This window comes from Perca fluviatilis, chromosome 4 (genome assembly GCF_010015445.1).
Source record: "Perca fluviatilis chromosome 4, GENO_Pfluv_1.0, whole genome shotgun sequence".
NCBI lineage: Eukaryota > Metazoa > Chordata > Actinopteri > Perciformes > Percidae > Perca > Perca fluviatilis.
Window position 1 is genome coordinate 25843609 of NC_053115.1, and position 20202 is coordinate 25863810.

At 40.5% G+C, this 20202-nt stretch overlaps 2 protein-coding genes across 4 annotated transcripts in view; both read left to right on the top strand.

Annotated features, from left to right (window-relative positions):
• Positions 1-20202, top strand: part of LOC120558082 (potassium voltage-gated channel subfamily A member 10) — a 105828-nt gene that overhangs the window by 76517 nt on the left and 9109 nt on the right. The window contains exons 1-3 of one of the 3 annotated variants that reach the window (XM_039798935.1): positions 18061-18248; positions 18571-18677; positions 19065-19156. The gene's annotated coding sequence lies outside the window, so the exon portion shown is untranslated. Of the gene's footprint in view, positions 1-18060; positions 18678-19064; positions 19157-20202 lie in introns of those variants that run through there. The other 2 variants (XM_039798936.1, XM_039798934.1) reach the window with 2 other exon arrangements.
• On the top strand, positions 856-8552 carry LOC120558084 (potassium voltage-gated channel subfamily A member 2). The gene is made up of 2 exons (XM_039798939.1): positions 856-1729; positions 2680-8552. The coding sequence occupies exon 2, from the start codon at positions 2817-2819 to the stop codon at positions 4305-4307; it is 1491 nt and encodes a 496-aa protein (XP_039654873.1). The 5' UTR covers positions 856-1729; positions 2680-2816; the 3' UTR covers positions 4308-8552.

The following is a 20202-nucleotide window of genomic DNA, read 5'->3' on the forward strand; positions in this document are numbered from 1 at the left end:
TTCTTTCTGAATATAGCAGAGCACAATGATGGAGGTTCTGCTCTATTTCTGTCGCCCTCCTATCTATTATTGATGAAGCTTTGTTGCCAGGAAAGGTTACAAACATAACTGCTGTAACAAGAGTTACAGAAATTAAACTCATGTTATTGCCTCTGTATATTCTAAAAATTTCAGCAATAAAGCTTGGGAAAGACACCTGAATGAGAAAGACGTCCCCACAGACATGCATTGTTTGTGTGACAATGCTATTGAATAATCACGCTGAAGTATTTTCCAAAAAAACTACAGTCAAGTAAGTTACTGTACTTGTCTGTTAAAACAGTCATTGTGTTAGTTACTCAACCTTGTCTCATCTTGCTAACTACAATAAATGCTTATCTGCCGATAGTACTTGGCATTGGCAAAAAAAATGAAACCATCTGACCAACAGCGGTGCTGCTGAACAATTCTGGAGATGTGTTGCCCTTTAATTTGCCCACACTGCAGATAAGGTAAGGAGTGGTAGGCTTCAGTGCGGATGGAGAGCGCGTTTTTTCGCCCTTGCATTCTCCATCACCAGCACGTCTATTGGTATGCACAGCAGCGCCCGAATGCAGGTTTGACAAAGCTTTATACACGAGCGGCCACTGCTGACTACAGAAATCTTTCACACACAAATATTTCACCTACAAAACTTCACGTCCAGCCGAGTTGAGACCATGCAGAACCAATAAAATCCACTTTATATTCATATGTGTGTGTGTGTGTGTGTGTGTGTGTGTGTGTGTGTGTGTGTGTGTGTGTGTGCGCGCGCGGGGCTCTGGCTGAGTGTAGGCTAATTGCCTAATCTTATAGCCCACTACATAGGGCGAATCTTTAATGCATGTCGTCTCAAGTCAGTGTCTGAAGACGCTGCTCCGCTCACCATGTAGGCTATGAGGAGGAGACTCCCAGAACTGTCTGTGCACTAAACGCTGGGACGCACTTGACTCCACAGGAGCGTATCTGCAGCTCAGACACTGCTGTTGTTTCATGTGGCGGGCGCATGCCTAGATAAGAAATATTAAATATAAATATTTATTTCTTATCTAGTATGTATGTAAATTGGATTTGAGTGACGGCAGATTTATTCACACACTGACATGAAAAGAGGACGTATTATTGATATGTCCCAGAACGCGTCTAATTGTTAAATCTTGCTAATAAGATTTATCTATTTATTTATTTATTTTTTTTTTAAAGCCCTCTCCCTCCTCCTCGCCTTTTCCCTCCCTTTGCAGATGTTGCCTCTCGATCTGAGCACCTTTTCAGGATCATTTACCTTTGCGGCTGTCTGCAGCCACAGCTCGCCACAAAGTCACGCTGGCGTGGAGGGGAGCAGCGGAGGCAGATCATTCTGCTGATCCCAGCACCTTTGCTTATTAAGGGAAGCACCAGCACCTCCTTGATCGGTTCCCTCCTCCCTTTTTTTGCCGATCGCCATCCCACGACAGCCTAACCGGAGGAAAGGAGCCGGGGAGGGGAAAGCGAGGACACACCCGCACATACTACTGTAGGCTACCCGGTGTAACACGGCGAGGATGCTGCTGCAGACAACATGAGGTGAATAACATCGACTGCCCCAAATTGGATTTTTTTTTTTACCCGCTCTGAAGACAGAATACCTGATTGTCGTGGCTGGTTATTCACCTTCCTACCAGTGTTCAGCAGGAGCATCAACTCACATCACATATGAAAAAGATGTCTGCAGGTATGAAGATCAAGATGAAGCAGCTTACCTATCATCTCTGATTTTGATTATATGTGTGTGTAGAAGTCTTGGTATTGAACTGATTTGCACCTCACTGGAAAACGTGATAATAGGCAATAAGCCTGCAGTTATAGATTTGTTGTATGTTTCATATAAGGATTTTATTTAGTAAAACTGTGCTCCCACTCTGTGAGTGGAGATGATGTAGTGATGTGATACAGTTTTTCTCTTGGAACCTATTTCCTTCTACGGATCAATTATTTATAGATGTTTTTGAATATTTCAGAGACAGGCACCATTTCAAGACTAAAATGCTCCAACAAAACTAAACTGAAGTCAGTTAATATGAGGCGTGTGCGTGTGGGCTTGTTTGGTACAGCAGTAAATCTTAAAAGTGTCTCGTACATTAGTGTTTGGACTGCAGTGGTTTTCTGTGATATTCAGGATGCTGTCTGTATAAATGTGGTGCCTGCTGCATTGCCATATTCATGCATGGCCTCACTGCAAAAAGGTAGTCCCGTTCATCTCAGTGTGTTTTGGCCATTGCAGCAGATCAGTGTCCTAATTTATGAGCATATGTATGTTTTATATGCCAGTTAGCCACTGAGTTTACCTGCATTGAAGACATTTATATGCATTGTGGATGGCTTATATGCATATTCATTTGCCCGAGTCAGGAGCAGGAGTGTCATCCTCAAGTTTTCATGAGCTGATTCATTATTGCATCGATTGCCTTCTCACGACAGTATAACTTTACATAACTCGTATCAAATCTACTGACATCGTTGCAGAGGGTGGCTTCATTTCCATCTCTTTTCAGTTGTTTAAAGCGAATTCCTGACATCTCAATGTCTATATGTATCTAAACAGTAGAAGTATTGAGTGCTGAATCATGTCTCCGGTTTACCTGACCTTGTTGTCTGTCTTTGCTTCATCTTTCCTGCATGCAGTCAGATCCTAGGTGACATCCTGTGGCCGTCAGGTCTTTACGGCGTTGAGCCCCCACCCTCTCCTGGCCCCTGCCTGCAGTTCTCCAGGCTGCAGGACCCAGACTCACTGAAAAGTGCAGGCCTCCTCCCCCTGCAGAATGACTGTTGCCACAGGCGACCCCTCTGACGAGGCGGCTACACACCCGGGGCAGGACTACGACCCGGAGGCAGACCATGAGTGTTGTGAGAGGGTGGTCATCAACATCTCAGGGCTGCGCTTTGAGACTCAACTCAAAACCCTCTCCCAGTTCCCAGAGACTCTGCTGGGGGACCCCAAAAAGAGGATGCGATACTTTGACCCACTGAGGAACGAGTACTTTTTCGATAGGAACAGACCCAGCTTTGATGCCATATTGTATTATTACCAATCAGGGGGCCGGCTAAGAAGGCCGGTCAACGTCACCCTTGATATTTTCTCAGAGGAGATTCGCTTCTACGAGCTGGGTGACGAGGCCATCGAGATATTCAGAGAAGATGAGGGTTTCATCAAGGAGGAGGAGCGGCCTCTTCCTGATAATGAGTTTCAGAGACAGGTGTGGCTGCTGTTTGAGTACCCAGAGAGCTCAGGTCCTGCTAGGATTATTGCCATAATCTCTGTCATGGTCATCCTGATATCTATTGTCAGTTTCTGTTTGGAGACCCTCCCAATTTTCCGCAATGATGATGACGATATGCACAAGTCTCACTCGAAAGTCTATTCACCTGAGACCAATACCACAACCATCAGCTATACATCCACATACTTCACTGACCCCTTCTTCATCCTGGAGACTCTCTGCATTATATGGTTCTCCTTTGAGTTTCTAGTGCGCTTCTTTGCCTGCCCCAGCAAAGCAGGCTTTTTCGGTAACATAATGAACATCATTGATATTGTTGCTATCATCCCTTACTTCATCACTCTTGGCACAGAGCTCGCAGAAAAGCCTGATGATGGTCAAGCGGGTCAGCAAGCCATGTCTTTAGCCATTCTCAGGGTCATCCGCTTAGTACGAGTGTTTAGAATTTTCAAGCTCTCACGTCACTCCAAGGGGCTTCAGATTTTGGGTCAGACCCTAAAAGCCAGCATGCGAGAGCTCGGTTTGCTTATTTTCTTCCTCTTCATAGGGGTCATCCTTTTCTCAAGCGCCGTCTACTTTGCTGAAGCAGACGAGCCCGAGTCACAGTTCGAGAGCATCCCAGATGCGTTTTGGTGGGCGGTGGTGTCCATGACAACAGTCGGCTATGGTGATATGGTCCCAACTACGATCGGTGGCAAGATCGTGGGCTCCCTCTGTGCCATCGCAGGTGTGCTGACCATTGCCTTGCCCGTGCCTGTCATTGTGTCCAACTTCAACTACTTCTATCACCGCGAGACTGAGGGTGAAGAACAGGCGCAGTACCTACAGGTCAACGTGCCCAAAGCCGATTCAGCTGAGGAGCTGAAGAAGAGCCGTAGCGGCTCCACCATCAGTAAATCGGACTATATGGAGATCCAGGAGGCTGTGAACAACAGCCGCGAGGACTTTCAGGAGGAGAATCTTAAGACGGCCAACTGTACGCTGGCAAACACAAACTATGTAAACATCACTAAAATGCTCACAGATGTGTAGTCATCTGCTATTTTCCTTCCGACACAGCCGGGAAATGTGGAGCAACTGGACGGGACATGTGTACAGCCTCCCACCTTACGTGTGCTGGAAATATCAAGGCAATATAATTCAGGACGTTGAGGACGATAGACAGTGAAGAAAAAAAAAATATTACAGAGACCATCCGCTTGCTCCTCGCTCATCCTGTCTTCACTTTTCACAACTTGCCCTTAAAACTCCTGAAAACTGTCAAACAGAGTGAAATTTCAAAATTTGCATTTCTGCATGGAGTTGGCTTTTGTGTGTCTGTGTGTGGCTGTCTAAAAATGTCCTGCTCACAACAGTAGCCAACGGTAGTGCACAAAAAAGGGAAAAACACAGCAAGTAAAAAAAAAAATGAAAAAAAGAAACACAAGCCCTGCTTTAGTCCCCCGTCCCTCTTTTCCCAAGGCACACTGCTCTGCCATGCGCTTTCTGAAGAGAATCTTACTTGCTCGCTACACATGCTGCTTCCTGGAGCCAATGTAACAAAACTGTCATACGCTCACACCATTTAGAAATAAGAGGATGTGTGAGCATAAAGCAAGCTCACTCCATCGCTGAAATGGCCTGTGGGTGACTTGTGACTAAGTTGGTGGTTTAGTACACCACGTTATTTCAAGGATGAATGACAGCCGTCGGCACTTAGCTTATGGTTCGACACCTTTTTTTCCCAGCAGACATCAGTATCTGATGAATGACTGAGAATGGCCTTGACTTTTCACTGCTTCGGTCTTACGTGTACTGTATGTATTGCAATGCAAGCTTTCCCCCTTCCATTCACCCAAAACTGGTCTTACTGCAGAGCTTTGAAGACAACTTGAATGTTTCTTCTCGTTTTGTTTTGTTGTTTGACACTGACAAACGCATATACACACACACACACACACACACACACACACACACACACACACACACACACACACACACACACACACACACACACACACACACACACACACACAAGCACGCAGTACCAATTCCAATAGATAGGTAGGTTAACTGTGACTTAACTGATAGCCGGTAGGTGCTGTTAGTAGTAAACATAGACAATAGATTAATGCATGACATTTTTATCTGAATGAGAATTTCCACTCATTTCTCGACTGCCACTTGCTTCATCACAACACTGTATATTTGTCTGTACACTGCCTTCTATAGAAATCCACACTTTAAAAAGGATGCCTGCAGGTAGCTGTTAAAAGAACCTAAAGCTGTATGTTAGAGGATTTCTTAAGGAATAATCACAAGGCCAAATCCTACACAGGATGCGGTGTCCTCATCGATATTAACATTCCATGTAGAAGTCATTGCGTTAAACTTTTGCCAGGTCGCTGTGAACAGCTGAAGTGAAACTCACACTCTAGTTTTGGACATAAATCCCAGTCGCGGATGTGATAGACTTGGAGTGCTGTCTGTTTCACAGTTTGTCACACGATCACGTCCTCATGATCAAAATAGCAACTTTTAAGGACTCGTGTAGGCTATAGAATAACGCTTCCCCCCCAAAGCCTTTTTATCTGGATTTACGCTAGTGTTGCATGACCTCAAAAACATTCCTAGAAGCATGCATTTAAGGTCAAAGAAGCCAGACAAAAAAAGTACAATTATTACAATAGATATATGTATTTCTTATATATATATATAAAATATATGTATACAGGCAGGACACTTATACAGTACACATATACCTTTATTGGAGAATTAAAAAACTTTAAATAGCAATGTTAAAGAGAAAGCAAGAGCTTTTCCACAATGTGCAAATCATTGCCATGTTTTTAGTTTTAATAACAATAATAATTGTTCTGAGCACAGTTTCTATTTTCTCCTGTTTTAAAAGCCTGTTGAGAGTGCCAAAGGACACACTCTTACACGCCATTTCAAAAGCATATTCTTTGCTAGAGAGTTTTCCAGCAAACACACATTTAAATACAAAAAGTTTGCTTCACTTTATATAAAAATGCCTTCTGTGAACTAAGTGTTGAAAGGCACGGCAAAACTGTATCATCCCTAACCAGTCTTATATCAGAACGATTTATATTGGCGTTAAAATTGTCAGAATTGAAATGGAGTCTGGCTGTCCTCGAAGAAGTCTTTGATGCCATAAGCTCAATCTGTCTTTAAAAGTTGGCATCAGATGTGAATTAGGTTCTGATTTCAGGATTGTGTCCAGCTGAGATTAATCCGCATTCGCTCAACACTGCCAAGGAACATTCAAAGGCAGTAACGTCAATATGGGAAGTTAATTAGCAGCAGTGTAGCAGATATTGGCTAACCTAGGGGTCCTCTGACTTCACTCCTGAGTCTCTTGCCTTTCTTCATCTTTTCACAGATGTCTTAGGTAATTAGAAAGGTGATGGATGATCTGTAGCAAGAATTGTCTAAAAGAATTCTGTCATGCCAGGATGTACATCTTTATTCTTAGGGTTTCATTCTGCTCACTACAGTCTTTAACCTGCAGTAGCTAAATGTTTTTAAGCCATCGCTGCCAATATATGCTCAGGATGCCTCGTCCGACTGCCTGACATGAGGCTTCTGATGTCTCTCTGTCCAGATCTGTGTCTGCTTTCATGTATCTTAAAAGGATTTTTAGAGAATCTTAGAGAATAAACTGGTGCAGTTATATTTGTTGCTTTTCCAAAAGTAGCATTAAAGTGGATTGAGATGTTAAAATGGTCTGTAACTCGAGGTAGGACCAGATTAAATAGTTGTTTAGCAATATTCCCATAATCCTTTGGTGGAGGGGTCTGTGTGGAGAACACAGATGTTTGTTTAAAAAAAAAGAATGAACCTTAATGGACCTCCACAGTCCAACCAAGATCTTATTGATCATCATTTGAGTATTGATGTGGGTGTGTTGATGCACAGCTATGTAGGAGGTGTGTGTGTGTGTGTGTGTGTGTGTGTGTGTGTGTGTGTGTGTGTGTGTGTGTGTGTGTGTGTGTGTGTGAGTAGAGAGAGAAAGAGAACCACTGAATGTCATGGTCATGGTTGTACCGTTGCATTTATGCAAGATCCATTTGCATATATCTGTATATGTGAAAAAAACAACATATTTGTCTATGCATGCAAATGCATTGTATCTTATTGTCTTCATTCCATTTTTTTGCACATATATTTATGATAAATGTTACAGACACATGCAACATTTATCTGTTATGTTTGAAATTGGGCACGTCACTGTACCTCAGCCACATTCACTGTAGCAACTCCTAGTCTGGAGTTCACAATGTTGTAGTTGAATATCGACAGCTATTTCTGCTTAAAGCACAAAGACGAGTAGTATCATCCTCATCTGTATACCTGCAGATTTAATCTGTGAAATGTTTTTGAGTGGAAACAAAGTCGATTAAAATTATGTTATGTATTGCTTTATAGGGAGCACCACCGCCTCTAAAAACAAATGTCATCTCTCATGCTGAGGGACCCACCAGCAAATCCCCTCCCTGAGAAGGGTGCCCAACATTGAATACACTGAGAAATCTATGCAGAGAATGATTATTAGCTGGTAGTTGAGAAGGTTTAAGTACACATTTTGTTATGTTTTATTCCAGCACCAATTACATGTTGATCCTGAGAGCTGACAGCGCATTTGAAACGAACCTTTCAAGCAGAAGAGACACACTTTGCAATATTCTGCTGCTGTACGTCAAACACTCACATGTTGACTGAATGTGAATTAGAGCTTTCTGAACTTTTGTTTGTTTGAGCTGCGATGTCAGCTCTTTGAGACAAGGCTCCTACATAAAAAAACAAACTCATACATAGGGGAAATACATTAAGATGATCAATATGCAATCTGTATGCATGTGTGTTTGAGGACGAACGTTTTCTTTTAGTTTGACCCCCAGTGTATGACAGTGTGGCATCCACTGAAACAATATGTACAGATCTTCACTCCCCTCCTCCCCCATCCTCCCCCATATCATAGAGGCCTGAAAACATCCATCAATGTTGATACAGTGGATAATGGATTTTCTTTCTATGAAATGAAATGTGAGAGAATAATGTACATAATAACCAATGGATGATGGAGCGAAAACCATGTACTATATACTGTATGTGAAGTCTGGATTTAAAACGTAGTATTATCTGCACTTTACAAGACCAAAAGGACAATCTATGGACAAGAAAACGTCAAATAAAAAAATGCATATAATCCTTCCTAATGATCATAACCCTGACAAAGTAATATCAATAATGAAGCCAATAATAATTCAACTGAAATGCTGTGGTCAGTGTGTTTATTGTGTGTCACTTTATTCCCTAAATATAATGTGATTTTTAGTATGAAGAGTTGTTTTTCCAAAGGTTTCTCCAGCCTTCTTCCCTCCCATCACGTTGTTCACAAGATATTTAGTCAGCAAATGATTTGAGGAGCTAATTTTAGCCGAAGAGCATCTGCACTGATACAAAATGTCGTGAATCGATCAGAGGCCTCTTTGTTGTTATTCTTAGGACATCCAGCGTCTTTGTAGCCACGGGCAGTGGAGGACATTTTCAAACGCCTCCTGGTATCTTCAGCTTCTTCTTCCCTTTAAGTGCACAGTATATGCTCCCTGCAGTGAAAAGAGAGAGCAGGATGTTCTATTAATAGCCTTTTTGTTGGAGAAAGAGATGGGAGCAGGAGGAGGAGGAGGAGGATGAACGTGAGCAGAGGAGGAGACAGAAAGAAGGGTGGAAAATTCTTTCAAAAATCCTTTCACAATGAACTTTTCATGGTAGCACAGTGACAAAAAAAGACATTTTCTGCTTTCTTTCTTATAGGTGCTTTTTCTTTTTCAATTTATTTTTTGTTTCTTTCAGATCCATAAATTCTGCTACTAAAATTTGAGATAATACAAGCAGATGTAATATAGTCTACTGTATACTTCTTTGTGCTTAGGGTATATTATTTCTTCTTTTCATCTGTCACATGTAACACCTGCACACTCTTTCGAGGTAGCTGCTGTCTTGTCTTGCGCTATCTGCTATCTTTAGTCTGCTTGTGGTTTAACTACAGCTCTGCATTGCGAGCGGGAACACTTGGGGCCTCGGTGCTGTAGCTACATCTCTGCTGTAGTCATTAGACTTGCTTTGATCCAGCGATGCAGTGCAGCACTCTGCGGCTCGCTCTGCTGAAACCAGGGCAAACGGGGAGAAGCAGGCGGGATGGTGCAGCCCAACCAAGGGCACAGGCAGCTGGAACACAGGCCTGCTGCAGGTGGCCGCTGCTGCCTCTTGTTGTTGTTGTTGTTACGGAGGAGTGGGTGTGTGTGTTGTTTGTCAGGGATGGTAGCATGCCCACAGGAGCACGGTTGAGCAGTCATACAGGCTTGCACTGTGCTCACCATCTTGTAATTAGCAGGCAAGCACTGTGGGACTTGCTGCTAATCCAACAGGGCTGCCCTGGCACCAGGCCACACCCCCTTATTAGGAGGTGTTCAGCTTTTTACTCTCATTAACTTGTGCCCTGAAATCAGCCACCAGTCATCACCTGACAAGTCCTGCAGCGAGTCTGTTGAGTTTACATGGTTGCTTCTTTAGCATGCTTTAGCAGTGACTGGGTTCTAGTTGTTTGGTTTGAAGTGAAGGTTAAAATAATGGAGGTAGGTGTTCAGGTTTATTTGGAACCTTGTTTGTTCAGTGATGAGGAAAAATTATGAAGAAAGCATTAGTGCCCTCTAGGGGTGTTGTTGCAGAAGTGACACAATTTGTGTCTCAAGGCAAGGCAGCTTTATTTGTATAGCACATTTCAGCAACAAGGCAATTGAAAGTGCTTTACATAGAACATTAAATAAAGCAATTAAAACATTCATTAAAGAGAAGGAAAAAAAACTAAAATAGATTAAGGCAGGTCAAAAATACAAGAATAGAAGTTACAGTGCAGTGTGAGAAATAAATAGTGACTTGATTTAATAAAAGGCAGCGTCAAACAGAAAAGTCTTCAGCCTTGATTTAAAAGAACTGAGAGTTGCAGCGGACTTCCAGTTTTCTGGGAGTTTGTTCCCAATATGTGGTGCATAAAAAGTGGTTCTCAGTTTCTCTGTCACCAGTCAATGTGTCAGACAATGCGTTTGTTAAGAGTATACTCAAAATCAGTGGTGGAAGAAGTATTCTGAATCTTTACTAAGGTAGAAGTACCAATACGATAATCCAAAACTACTCCACTACAACTAAAAGTCCTGCACTCAAAATCTTGCTTAAAACTTTGTGATATTATTGAACGTCCATCACATACAAGCCATTGCCAAATGAATTGCTACAAAGCTAATTAAGACTATCAGCTCCACACAACTCTCTCTGTATTTCTCAGTATGGCTATGTTCACAAGATTGTGTCGTCTGGCGACTTTCCTGCGCAGAAGCTCGAGCGAAGATAATTACCTCTTCTGAAGAGTCCATCATGTTTTTTTAATCCTTCGTGTCGTCTTTGGCTACTAGCAACTGCGTGAAGGAAACAACATACTATAGCTTTAAGTAAAAGTATAGAAGTATTATCAAGAAAATCCAAGATAACAAAAGTAAATGTACTTATTATGCAGAATAATAGCTCCGTGAGTAATATGTTATTGTATTATTAGATTGTTAGCATTTTACTATTGTACCTGTTCTTGGTAGAGCAAGTTTTAACTACACACTCTGTAGTTTAAAAGGTCCCATGGCATGAAAATTTCACTTTATGAGGTTTTTTATCATTAATATGCGTTCCCCCAGCCTTCCTATGGTCCCCCAGTGGCTAGAAATGGCGATAGGTGTATCCTGGGTATCCTGCTCTGCCTTTTGAGAAAATGAAAGCTCAGATGGGCCGATCTGGAATCTTGCTCCTTATGAGGAACCACTAGTTTAATCAGGCTTTTTGAAAGCTTATACTGTATGGTTTTATGTAAAAGTCTTAATCTGAAAAGTAACTAGTAGCTGCAGATGTCAAATAAATGTATTGGAGTGAAAAGTCCCAAATTTCATTCTGAACTGTTGTGGAGTTCAACTATAAAGTAACATCCAATAAAAATACTCAGTATTAAAGTAAAAGTACCTCTATATTGTACTTAAGTAGGCTATAGTACGTGAGTTACCTTCGACCACCGCTGCTTCACCTTAAAACAATCAGGATATATTCTGCATAAATATGCAGGTTTTCATTGGTCTAATCCAGGGGTTCCCAAACTTTTTTAACTCAAGACCCAAGAGAGAAATTTAGTGTCTGCCCTGGACCCAAACTTACAAAAATACTTCATGAATTGCCATGACATCTGAATTTATAAACTACTGACAAAGAACACAACAAACCATGAATTGTTAATGCATATGAAATGTATTGCATTGCACCTCTCCACATAAACGCATCAAGGCCTCTCCAATGCATTTCGAATGGCTTCAATTGGCTTCTTCTATTTTAATTAGGAAAATTAATTCACATATCATAGCATTGTTATGCATTTTACCCTGCCGATAGACTGACAGTAGTGTTGGGTTTTCAGACACAATGGGACACATGTCCACGCCTGCTCCCTCCAGAGTCATATGGAGGATCAATACACTCATATAGATAGTATGATGACCCCATTGAGGATGTGTGAGAACAAATGCACACGTAGATGCAGAAGCACACACACACACACACACACACACACACACACACACACACACACACACACACACACACACACACACACACACACACACACACACACACACCCACCCTCCTCCTCCCCTGTGGTGGTGACAAATGGGTTAAGGTCAGCCAACCATGCGTCCCATCTCACAGGCGATGGCGAATCTGTGAAAGCACACACTGGACAGATGCTCCAGAGCTCATAAGCGCACACAAAACCAGGAGACATGAAGTAATATGAAAGACCAGACCAGCGTGGAAACGAGAAAATCCTCTTTTACATAATGACAAGGTGGGCTGAATAAACAAAGTGGGGAGAGGTCACAGGGAAACTTATCTCTGCAGGACTCGATTGCATAGTACGCGACAGCCCTCTGACCTGAGTTGTGGAGGGTTGGATCAACACAGAACCATCCTCGTGGTAGTAGTGAGTTTAATCTGAGTAATGGAAGCAGGTTTAGGCAATCCTGTGTCATCTGAGGCGAAGACATATGGAATACAAATGAAGCGAGTTCATGTTTAGGAGCACCGAGCCGTTAGTGCAGCAAGGTTAGAGGGTTAGTGTGGAGAGATTTATTAATGAAACGACAACAACAGCAGGCTATTGTTAAAAAATATTGCTAATAAATCACTGTTTGTAAAGAATTTATAGGTTGTAAGTAATGGCTTTGTTCACATTTAATGAGGGTTGTGAAAAATTCCTCTGGCTGCGGTTTATCTTCCTCCAGCATTACTCCTGATTTATTATTTCTGATAGTTTTTTACTTCAATAGGTGGACGTTGAAAAGTGTCTGGACCAAAAATCCATTTTTTAACAACTTATTAAAGGAATATTTAGACGTTTTTTTTGGAAATACTCTTATTTACTTTCTTGCTGAGAGTAGGTTTAGAAGATCAATACCACTCTAATATCTGTATGTTCAGTATGAAGCTACAGCCAGGAGACGTTAGCTTAGCTTTGCATAAAGACTGGAAACAGCGAAACAACTACCTAGCTGCTGGTTTAACAAGAAATAGTCTGGCACATAACCCCCCCACAGTAAAACCACAACTTTACATTTTGGATTTTGGTATCGGTAGATGGATTTAGTTACATTTAAACAGATAACTGTTTCCCCTTTTTCCAGTATTATGCTAAGCTAAGTGAACAGCTTCAAATTGAATGGATAGACATGAGAGTGGTATCTATAATCTTCTCATCTAACTCTCAGAAAGAAAAAACAAATGAGTGTATTTCCCAAAATAGGTGTATGACATTCATCACTGCATTATTACCAAGATTTATCACAACCTGCAACCCAGAAGTAGCTCATATCGATGGCTTATAACAAGTAGGCAATATGAGGGGGTAAACCATCCCCCTTGTATGCAAAATGACCCCCCCACCCCACTCCATCCCCTAGTAGCAGAGGGAGTGCAGGTGCAGAAGGGTTGTTTAGTTGAATGCGTTAGTCTAGTCTGCCTGAATTATTGATCCTTTATCTGACTGAGGTTTTTGCAAGTTAGAATCCATGGCCTGACCATTACGCTGAAATATCAGTCGCCCAACTGTGTATTGATAAATCCATGGTGCTGTCCGTGGTGCTATCAGACGGATTTGTAATTGCGACTTTGTTCTTTTTCAAATCCGTACCCCCTGTTAAAAATTAACAATTGCCTACTGCTTATAACAACTACTGCTTGATCAATAAAGCATCGGTAAATTAACTATTACGAAACGTAAAAAGATTCATATGCTTTATTCAAAAGTGCTACAAAAAGTCTTATTTTAATTTAAATTATTTATTTCAGGCTCATTTTTTTAAGTGTATTTACCATTTGAATACCACAGTAGTCACAAGGACTTCATCATTGTGTCTTGGCCACAAATGCAGCATATAGAAATGGCATAAATGGTGTGTTAAGTCAAAATGTGGAAAATGCATCCTCACTGCTGGATACATCTGGTGGAGGCCATTTCTAAAAAGCAGACCAGGGAAAAAATGTCACAGGCTTTAAATATCCTGTGTAGGTTAATATTTTATCAACATCTGTCCCAGGGCCTCTCCCAGTTTGTACATTCCACTTCCAAGTCTGAGATTGTGCACAGAGCAGGAACGGCAAATCTGTAATACTTCCACTGCATTTTGTTTGACTTCCCTCCACCTTCTCCTACCTCATGTATGGTGGTTCTGTTGCGAATAATTGTGCTTACTGCTTATCAGTTATGTAATGCATGCTCTCTTTATAGAGAACGTTATCACGGCTGATATGAAACACTGTCTCATCAGAACGATTAGAAGAGAGGGAATCATTCTGAGAAAATTAAATCTTGATAAAACGAGGACATTCAAGGGTGTGTGTGTGTGTGTGTGTGTGTGTGTGTGTGTATTGTTGTGTGTGTGTGTGTGTGAAAGAGTGTGTGAGAGGGGAGGTGTTATGGTGAATGTGTCCCACTGTGTTCACGAAGCTTATTCATTATGTACAGGATGATCTCTTGATGAAGAGAGGGCCTCTTGCCTCAAACAAAGTGTCGTCATCACAGTGTGGATGACGCCGTGTTTAACCATTGACAAAGTATTACCTATCTAAATTTACAAACTAATTATTCTATGTTACACTAAACTAATAACATTTATTTATCATTAGTTTAATGTAACTAAACTGAAATTATAACATTATTAATTAATAGTACAAATACTGTATATATATATATATATAATCTCACAAAAGTGACTACACCCCTCACAGTTTAGTAAATATTTCATTATATCTTTTAATGGGACAACACTGAAGAAATGACACTTTGCTACAATGTAAAAGTATTAAGTGTACAGCTTGGATAACAGTGTAAATGTGCTGTCTCCTCAAAATAACTCAACACACAGCCATTAATGTCTAAACCGCTTTTATTTTAGGCCAGTTATTTCATGGATCTAGGATACTATGCATCCTGATAAAGTTCCCTTGGCCTTTGGAATTAAAATTGCCCCCCCCCCCAAATCCTCACATACCCTTCACCATACCCCCACATCATCACATACCATACTTCACCATACCTAGAGATTGACATGGTTTTATGTCGGTTAGCCTAATAGCTGGTTTGATTTGCATTGAGAGATGATTTTATGGAAAGTACCCCATGCCAATCTCTTGGTATGGTGAAGGGCATGTGATGATACATGTGGGGGGGGGGTATTTTAATTCCAAAGGCCAAGTGAACTTTATCAGGACGCATAATATCCTGGATCCATGAAATAACTGGCCTTTAAAAATAAAAATCTGCCTGCCTCTATGGGAATTTAACATAGGGGTGTACTCACTTTTGTTGCCAGCGGTTTAGACATTAATGGCTGTGTGTTGAGTTATTTTGAAGGGACAGCACATTTACACTGTTATACAAGCTGTACACGTAATACTTTACATTGTAGCAAAGTGTAATTTCTTAAGTGTTGTCCCATTAAAAGATGTAATGAAATATTTACTAAAATGTGAGGGGTGTACTCACTTTTGTGAGATACTGTGTGTGCATATATATATATATATATATATATAATTGTAAGTAAAATAAACATAAATCATTTAATTGTCAACAGTAAAATAACTTAAGTTTAATTCACTCTTTATTTTCCATTTATTAATGATGGTTATTGTGAAATGTTACCAAATAAAACATAAAAAGTGAAGGTCTGTGTCATGATGTAAGAAACTGGAGCTTCTTGTCTGCTGACATAATGGGGTTCCTGGGTGGAGCGTTCATGTCAGGTGCAAGCAGCGGGGAGGAGAGATAGTGAAGGAGGTTTAGCAGCTTGCCCTTATTTATTATTAATAGTTGATCAAAGAGAGTGATGCAGTAGAACGCTCTTGGAGGTATACAAAGCCTTAAAACAATGGAGGGAATTACGTGACAGTATATCATGTATGTTAATGCTACTTCTACAAACGTATAAGTATCATTTCAAACACAGCAAAAAAAGATGCATGTTGTTCAGTGATGTATACTGGAACATAGTGAGCTTATCAATGAGCTACCATTAACCCATTTCTTTTTTTATTTGTTAGACCCATACTAAAAAGTGTGTGAAAACCATTCCCATCACTTCTGCGATCTTAAAGATTTATAGCTGCTCTATTCTCCCAAAGCAGCCACAGCGCGGCAACAATGGCTGACAATGTTTCCCTGGATAAGAAGATACTCAGTGTTCAGAGTTGAATACCTGTCCGTCTGTCCGCAGTTACATGGCAGCAACCAGGGCTTTTTCAGCACCTTTGCGACGCATGCCGGAGTATCTATTTCCTGCACATACCAATACAACATGGAGGCTACACAAGGCAACCAGAGACCTCACGAGGATTCAGCACAAGCGTTTGGATGTGCAAAAATATTTTATAAGCCAAGAAATGTTGTTTCAGGAGAGCATAGGCTACTAGTAACAAAGATTTGCATGATGGGTATTGTGTGGTTTTTAGAGCTGCGCTCTGCTAATAAGGCATAAATTGGCCTCACATTACAAGGGAATGCATTATGTGGAAGGTAGATGCTGAATGTAATGTTAATTATCTTTGAGGAATAAAATAATTATTTACAATTACAATATTTACAATACAATTATTAGTTTACTATGTTCATTGTTGAATGAATATTGTATATTGGCATTATTATTATATTGGTCAGTGTCATCAACCAGGACCAGTTACTCTAGGTAGCGACACGCAGCGAAATTGTTTGCAGATTTATTTTTAATCGTTTGGTTGCCCTGTAACGTTTTTGTTTGTTAATTCTTCATTTATAGCAGGGGGTGTGTCTTAGAGCAATACTTACTACCTTAAAAATAATGCAGCTATAAAAGTGCAATAGGCTCATTAAATTTCCACTTACAGTACCAACAAAACGCAACTCATCCTGGATTAGCCTATCTGACCATTGCACATTTTATATGATATGCACATATGTATTAAATATTCTGAACTTTTGCACATTCCCTCATCAACATTTTTGCACATCCTACAAAAAACCTTACAGCCTTATTTTCTTATTCTAAAACATTGTACATACACTACTGGTCAAAAGTTTTAGAACACCCAATTTTTCCAGGTTTTTATTGAAATTCATGCAGTTCAATTTCTTATTGTACTCTGAAATGAAAGAATAGAACAAATGAACAATTTAAGTTAAAAAAGAAATCATGGAATCAATTTATAAGCCAAAATGTATTCAAATTGTTGACTCATCAAAGTAGCCCCCTTTGGCAGATATAACAGCTGAACACACTCGTGGCATTCTTTCTACAATGGAAATCAAATATTCTTCAGAAAGTTCTTCCCAACTCTGTTGCAGAAGTTCCCATAAATATGTGGCACTTGTAGGTTGCTTTGCTTTCACTTTTCCCTTCCCTGAAAACGCACCTTGATAGGTTAGCAAACATGTTTAGCTCAGCATTGGCCATCTAACATTAGCTTGCTTCTTGCTTTAGCCACGACCTACGGGAGGTTAACTTAGACTGTCGCTAGTTGCTATGAAAAGATAAATGAGCGTTTGTCCGTTTGCCCAACTTGTGGTTGTAGATTTACGCAATCATTTACGACCCGCTGGCTGCCACCAAGTTAATTATTAATGTTGGCTGTACTTGGGTGCAACAATGTTTTGAGTTTAGCAGGTGACGTATACTATGTTCACTAATAAAATGTTGAACTGATGGTGGCGCTAGATGGAAAGTCAGATGACCACCAACGTTGTTACAATTCATCCTGAGGGGAACAGGAATGTGTGTACCAAAATTGGGTGCCAGTCAATCAACTTTGACCTGCACTGCTGGCAGAAATTAATTGTAAACCACGTATTTGTTGAGATTCAATCCGGAGCAAAGTTTTAAAATTTGAAAAGAAATTCAGTCTGCAATCGAAGCATTGGCCCACCAAATCAGTTAAAAGTCATGATGAAGTAGTACAATAAGGGGAAGCTGCGTCTTTGTGATGGCTCAACCCAAAAGATACATCAATCTCATTGTTGATTTTTTTCTTCCACTTAAACTGTCAACCCCCTCTGACTTTCAACAAAGTGAACTAAATAGACAAGAGGAAGGGTAGAGAGGTGAACACACACACACACACACACACACACACACACACACACACACACACACACACACACACACACACACACACACACACACACACACACACACACACACACACACACACAGAAATATGATAGAGAGCCAAGCCAGAGCACCTGGCAGGCAGATGGACAGATTGAGGACTTTACTAGCGATGAGAAAAATGAGCCCTGTGCTGCATAAACAGAAGTTCACTTCAGTTATGGCTCGTTACCCTAATGGGGGGGATGGACAGGTAAGGGGAACAGAGTTTCTATTCAGAGATGGCAAAGAACTTAGAGGTTTCAAGTGACATAACTTATGTGAGGGTTGTGCGGATTGTGTTGCTGTTGATGCATTATTACAGTATTGCAGAATAAATGTAAGAAAAATGGGGATCACTGGACAAAAGCTACATTAACACGATGTGAACAGGGCGCTGTGTGAGGATTTGTTTATTTGCATGTTACTCAGACTGACCGAATCGATTGAAACCATGTTGTTGTTCAAAACATCTGTCTTGTTTGAGTAGTTAACTGTATCTGCCCTGCCTTCTGTCAAAACCTCTCACTTTATAGAGATTTACAACTGCTCCTTAAGACTCTGCCATTGCCTGTTGGGATATTTAATCTAAGAGGGTGCGTGAGTGAGTTTAGACAAGCTTCTTTCACCGCTGGATAACGAGGTAAATTCATGTTGATGCTTTTATACAGTATTCATATTAAGATAAGCCAAATAAAATGCAAAATTCATGTAGAAATTTATACACCTAGATTTTTAGACATTTTTTAAATATAAGCAGTAAAACTTATAAATGAAATGCTGCTATGATGATGATTTTGTAGTCACAGTGGTAGTGGTTAAAGTATTATTGTTTTTTTATTAGTGGTCATGTATTGCCCAAACCTTCCTAATCTCAATGCTGAAATCCTGGATTACATTTCACTCTTAAACGTATTCATTTTTTGTCCGATCATCATAGTTGAATATAAAAGAAAATGCGTCTAGGTTTACGTCTGACGCATCTCACTGATAATTCCTCACTATCATAATGTTTTGTACTCTACAACAGGCCATATGGGAACATGAGGAGGAGGCTCTGTAACTCGGGAGGCTTTGGATGAGCTCGGAGCGCCTGCAGCCATGGAACCTCCCTGTCCAACGGTGAGCAATGTTGACGTCAAAATAGTGGGTGGTGCATGGCAATCATCCTCCCTGTTTGACTGCTGGATGGAGAATTCTTCTTCTCACTGCTTGTGATAGTGCTTTGAAGGAATTGGTTTGTGTTACAGCATCTATCGGATGTTTTTGTGTTCTGACAGCAGAAAAACAGATGGATGTTTGCAAAAGAAACTGGAATTTAATCAGTTTGTTTAAACAACTGAGGATTGAAGTGTTAAATGTTGTGGCTGCTCGCCTCCTCCCCTACCGTGTTGGGTCCAAAGAGTCATCCAAGATTAGCACTTGCTTTTGATTAGTGAGGCTGGAAACAATCCAGACATTTCAATTAAGTCTGTAGTATTTAGTCCACACTGTTCATCTATGAGGGTGATTCTCCGGGCTGATCTCCTGTTTTGCATAATCTCCTTAGTGGAGTAACGGTCCTCAGATTCAGCTACAGGCCAAATCCTCCGTCCAAACAATGAAGGGAAGTGTGCACTCACGGTGGACAGAAAAACTATCTTTTATTAATCAAAAATGTACTGACTGACATTTAAAGTCCCACTCAAAAATGGGTTTTGCTTATTATTGCTTCACTTGGATGGTTGTGAGTGCAGAGTTTGAAGTTAGTTTTCACATTTATCTGCTTAAGAGGGAATGTTTCTCTGTGATCACCTTACATCTCAGTAGTTTAAGGTGTGTTTTTTTAATGTACAGTATTCTACTCAAGCTGCCTGGAACCTCAGACCTAAACTGCAAAATGTGTCTCTTTTTGAGAATTTAAATTGCAGAAATGTACTAATGCAGAAATTGGTTGCTCTCTCTTCAGGCTGCTGATGTTTTGGTGTATATTAGAATCTTGATTTTTCTGATTAAGTGATTGTTTTGGATTGCTGTTATTTTCATGGTTTTCATGGTCAACAACAACGCTGTTTGGTTGTTTTAAGTTACAGGTTGTTTTTAGGATGAAATCTTTTACATGACTGTGTTAGAAATGTTTTTATAAATTGCATTTCTGTTTAATTCATTCAGATTTCGAGGCCTATTTT

What these genes read in the sequence shown, in the direction of transcription:
- LOC120558084 (XM_039798939.1), top strand. Translation starts at nt 2,817, where the DNA reads ATGACTGTTGCCACAGGCGACCCCTCTGACGAGGCGGCTACACACCCG.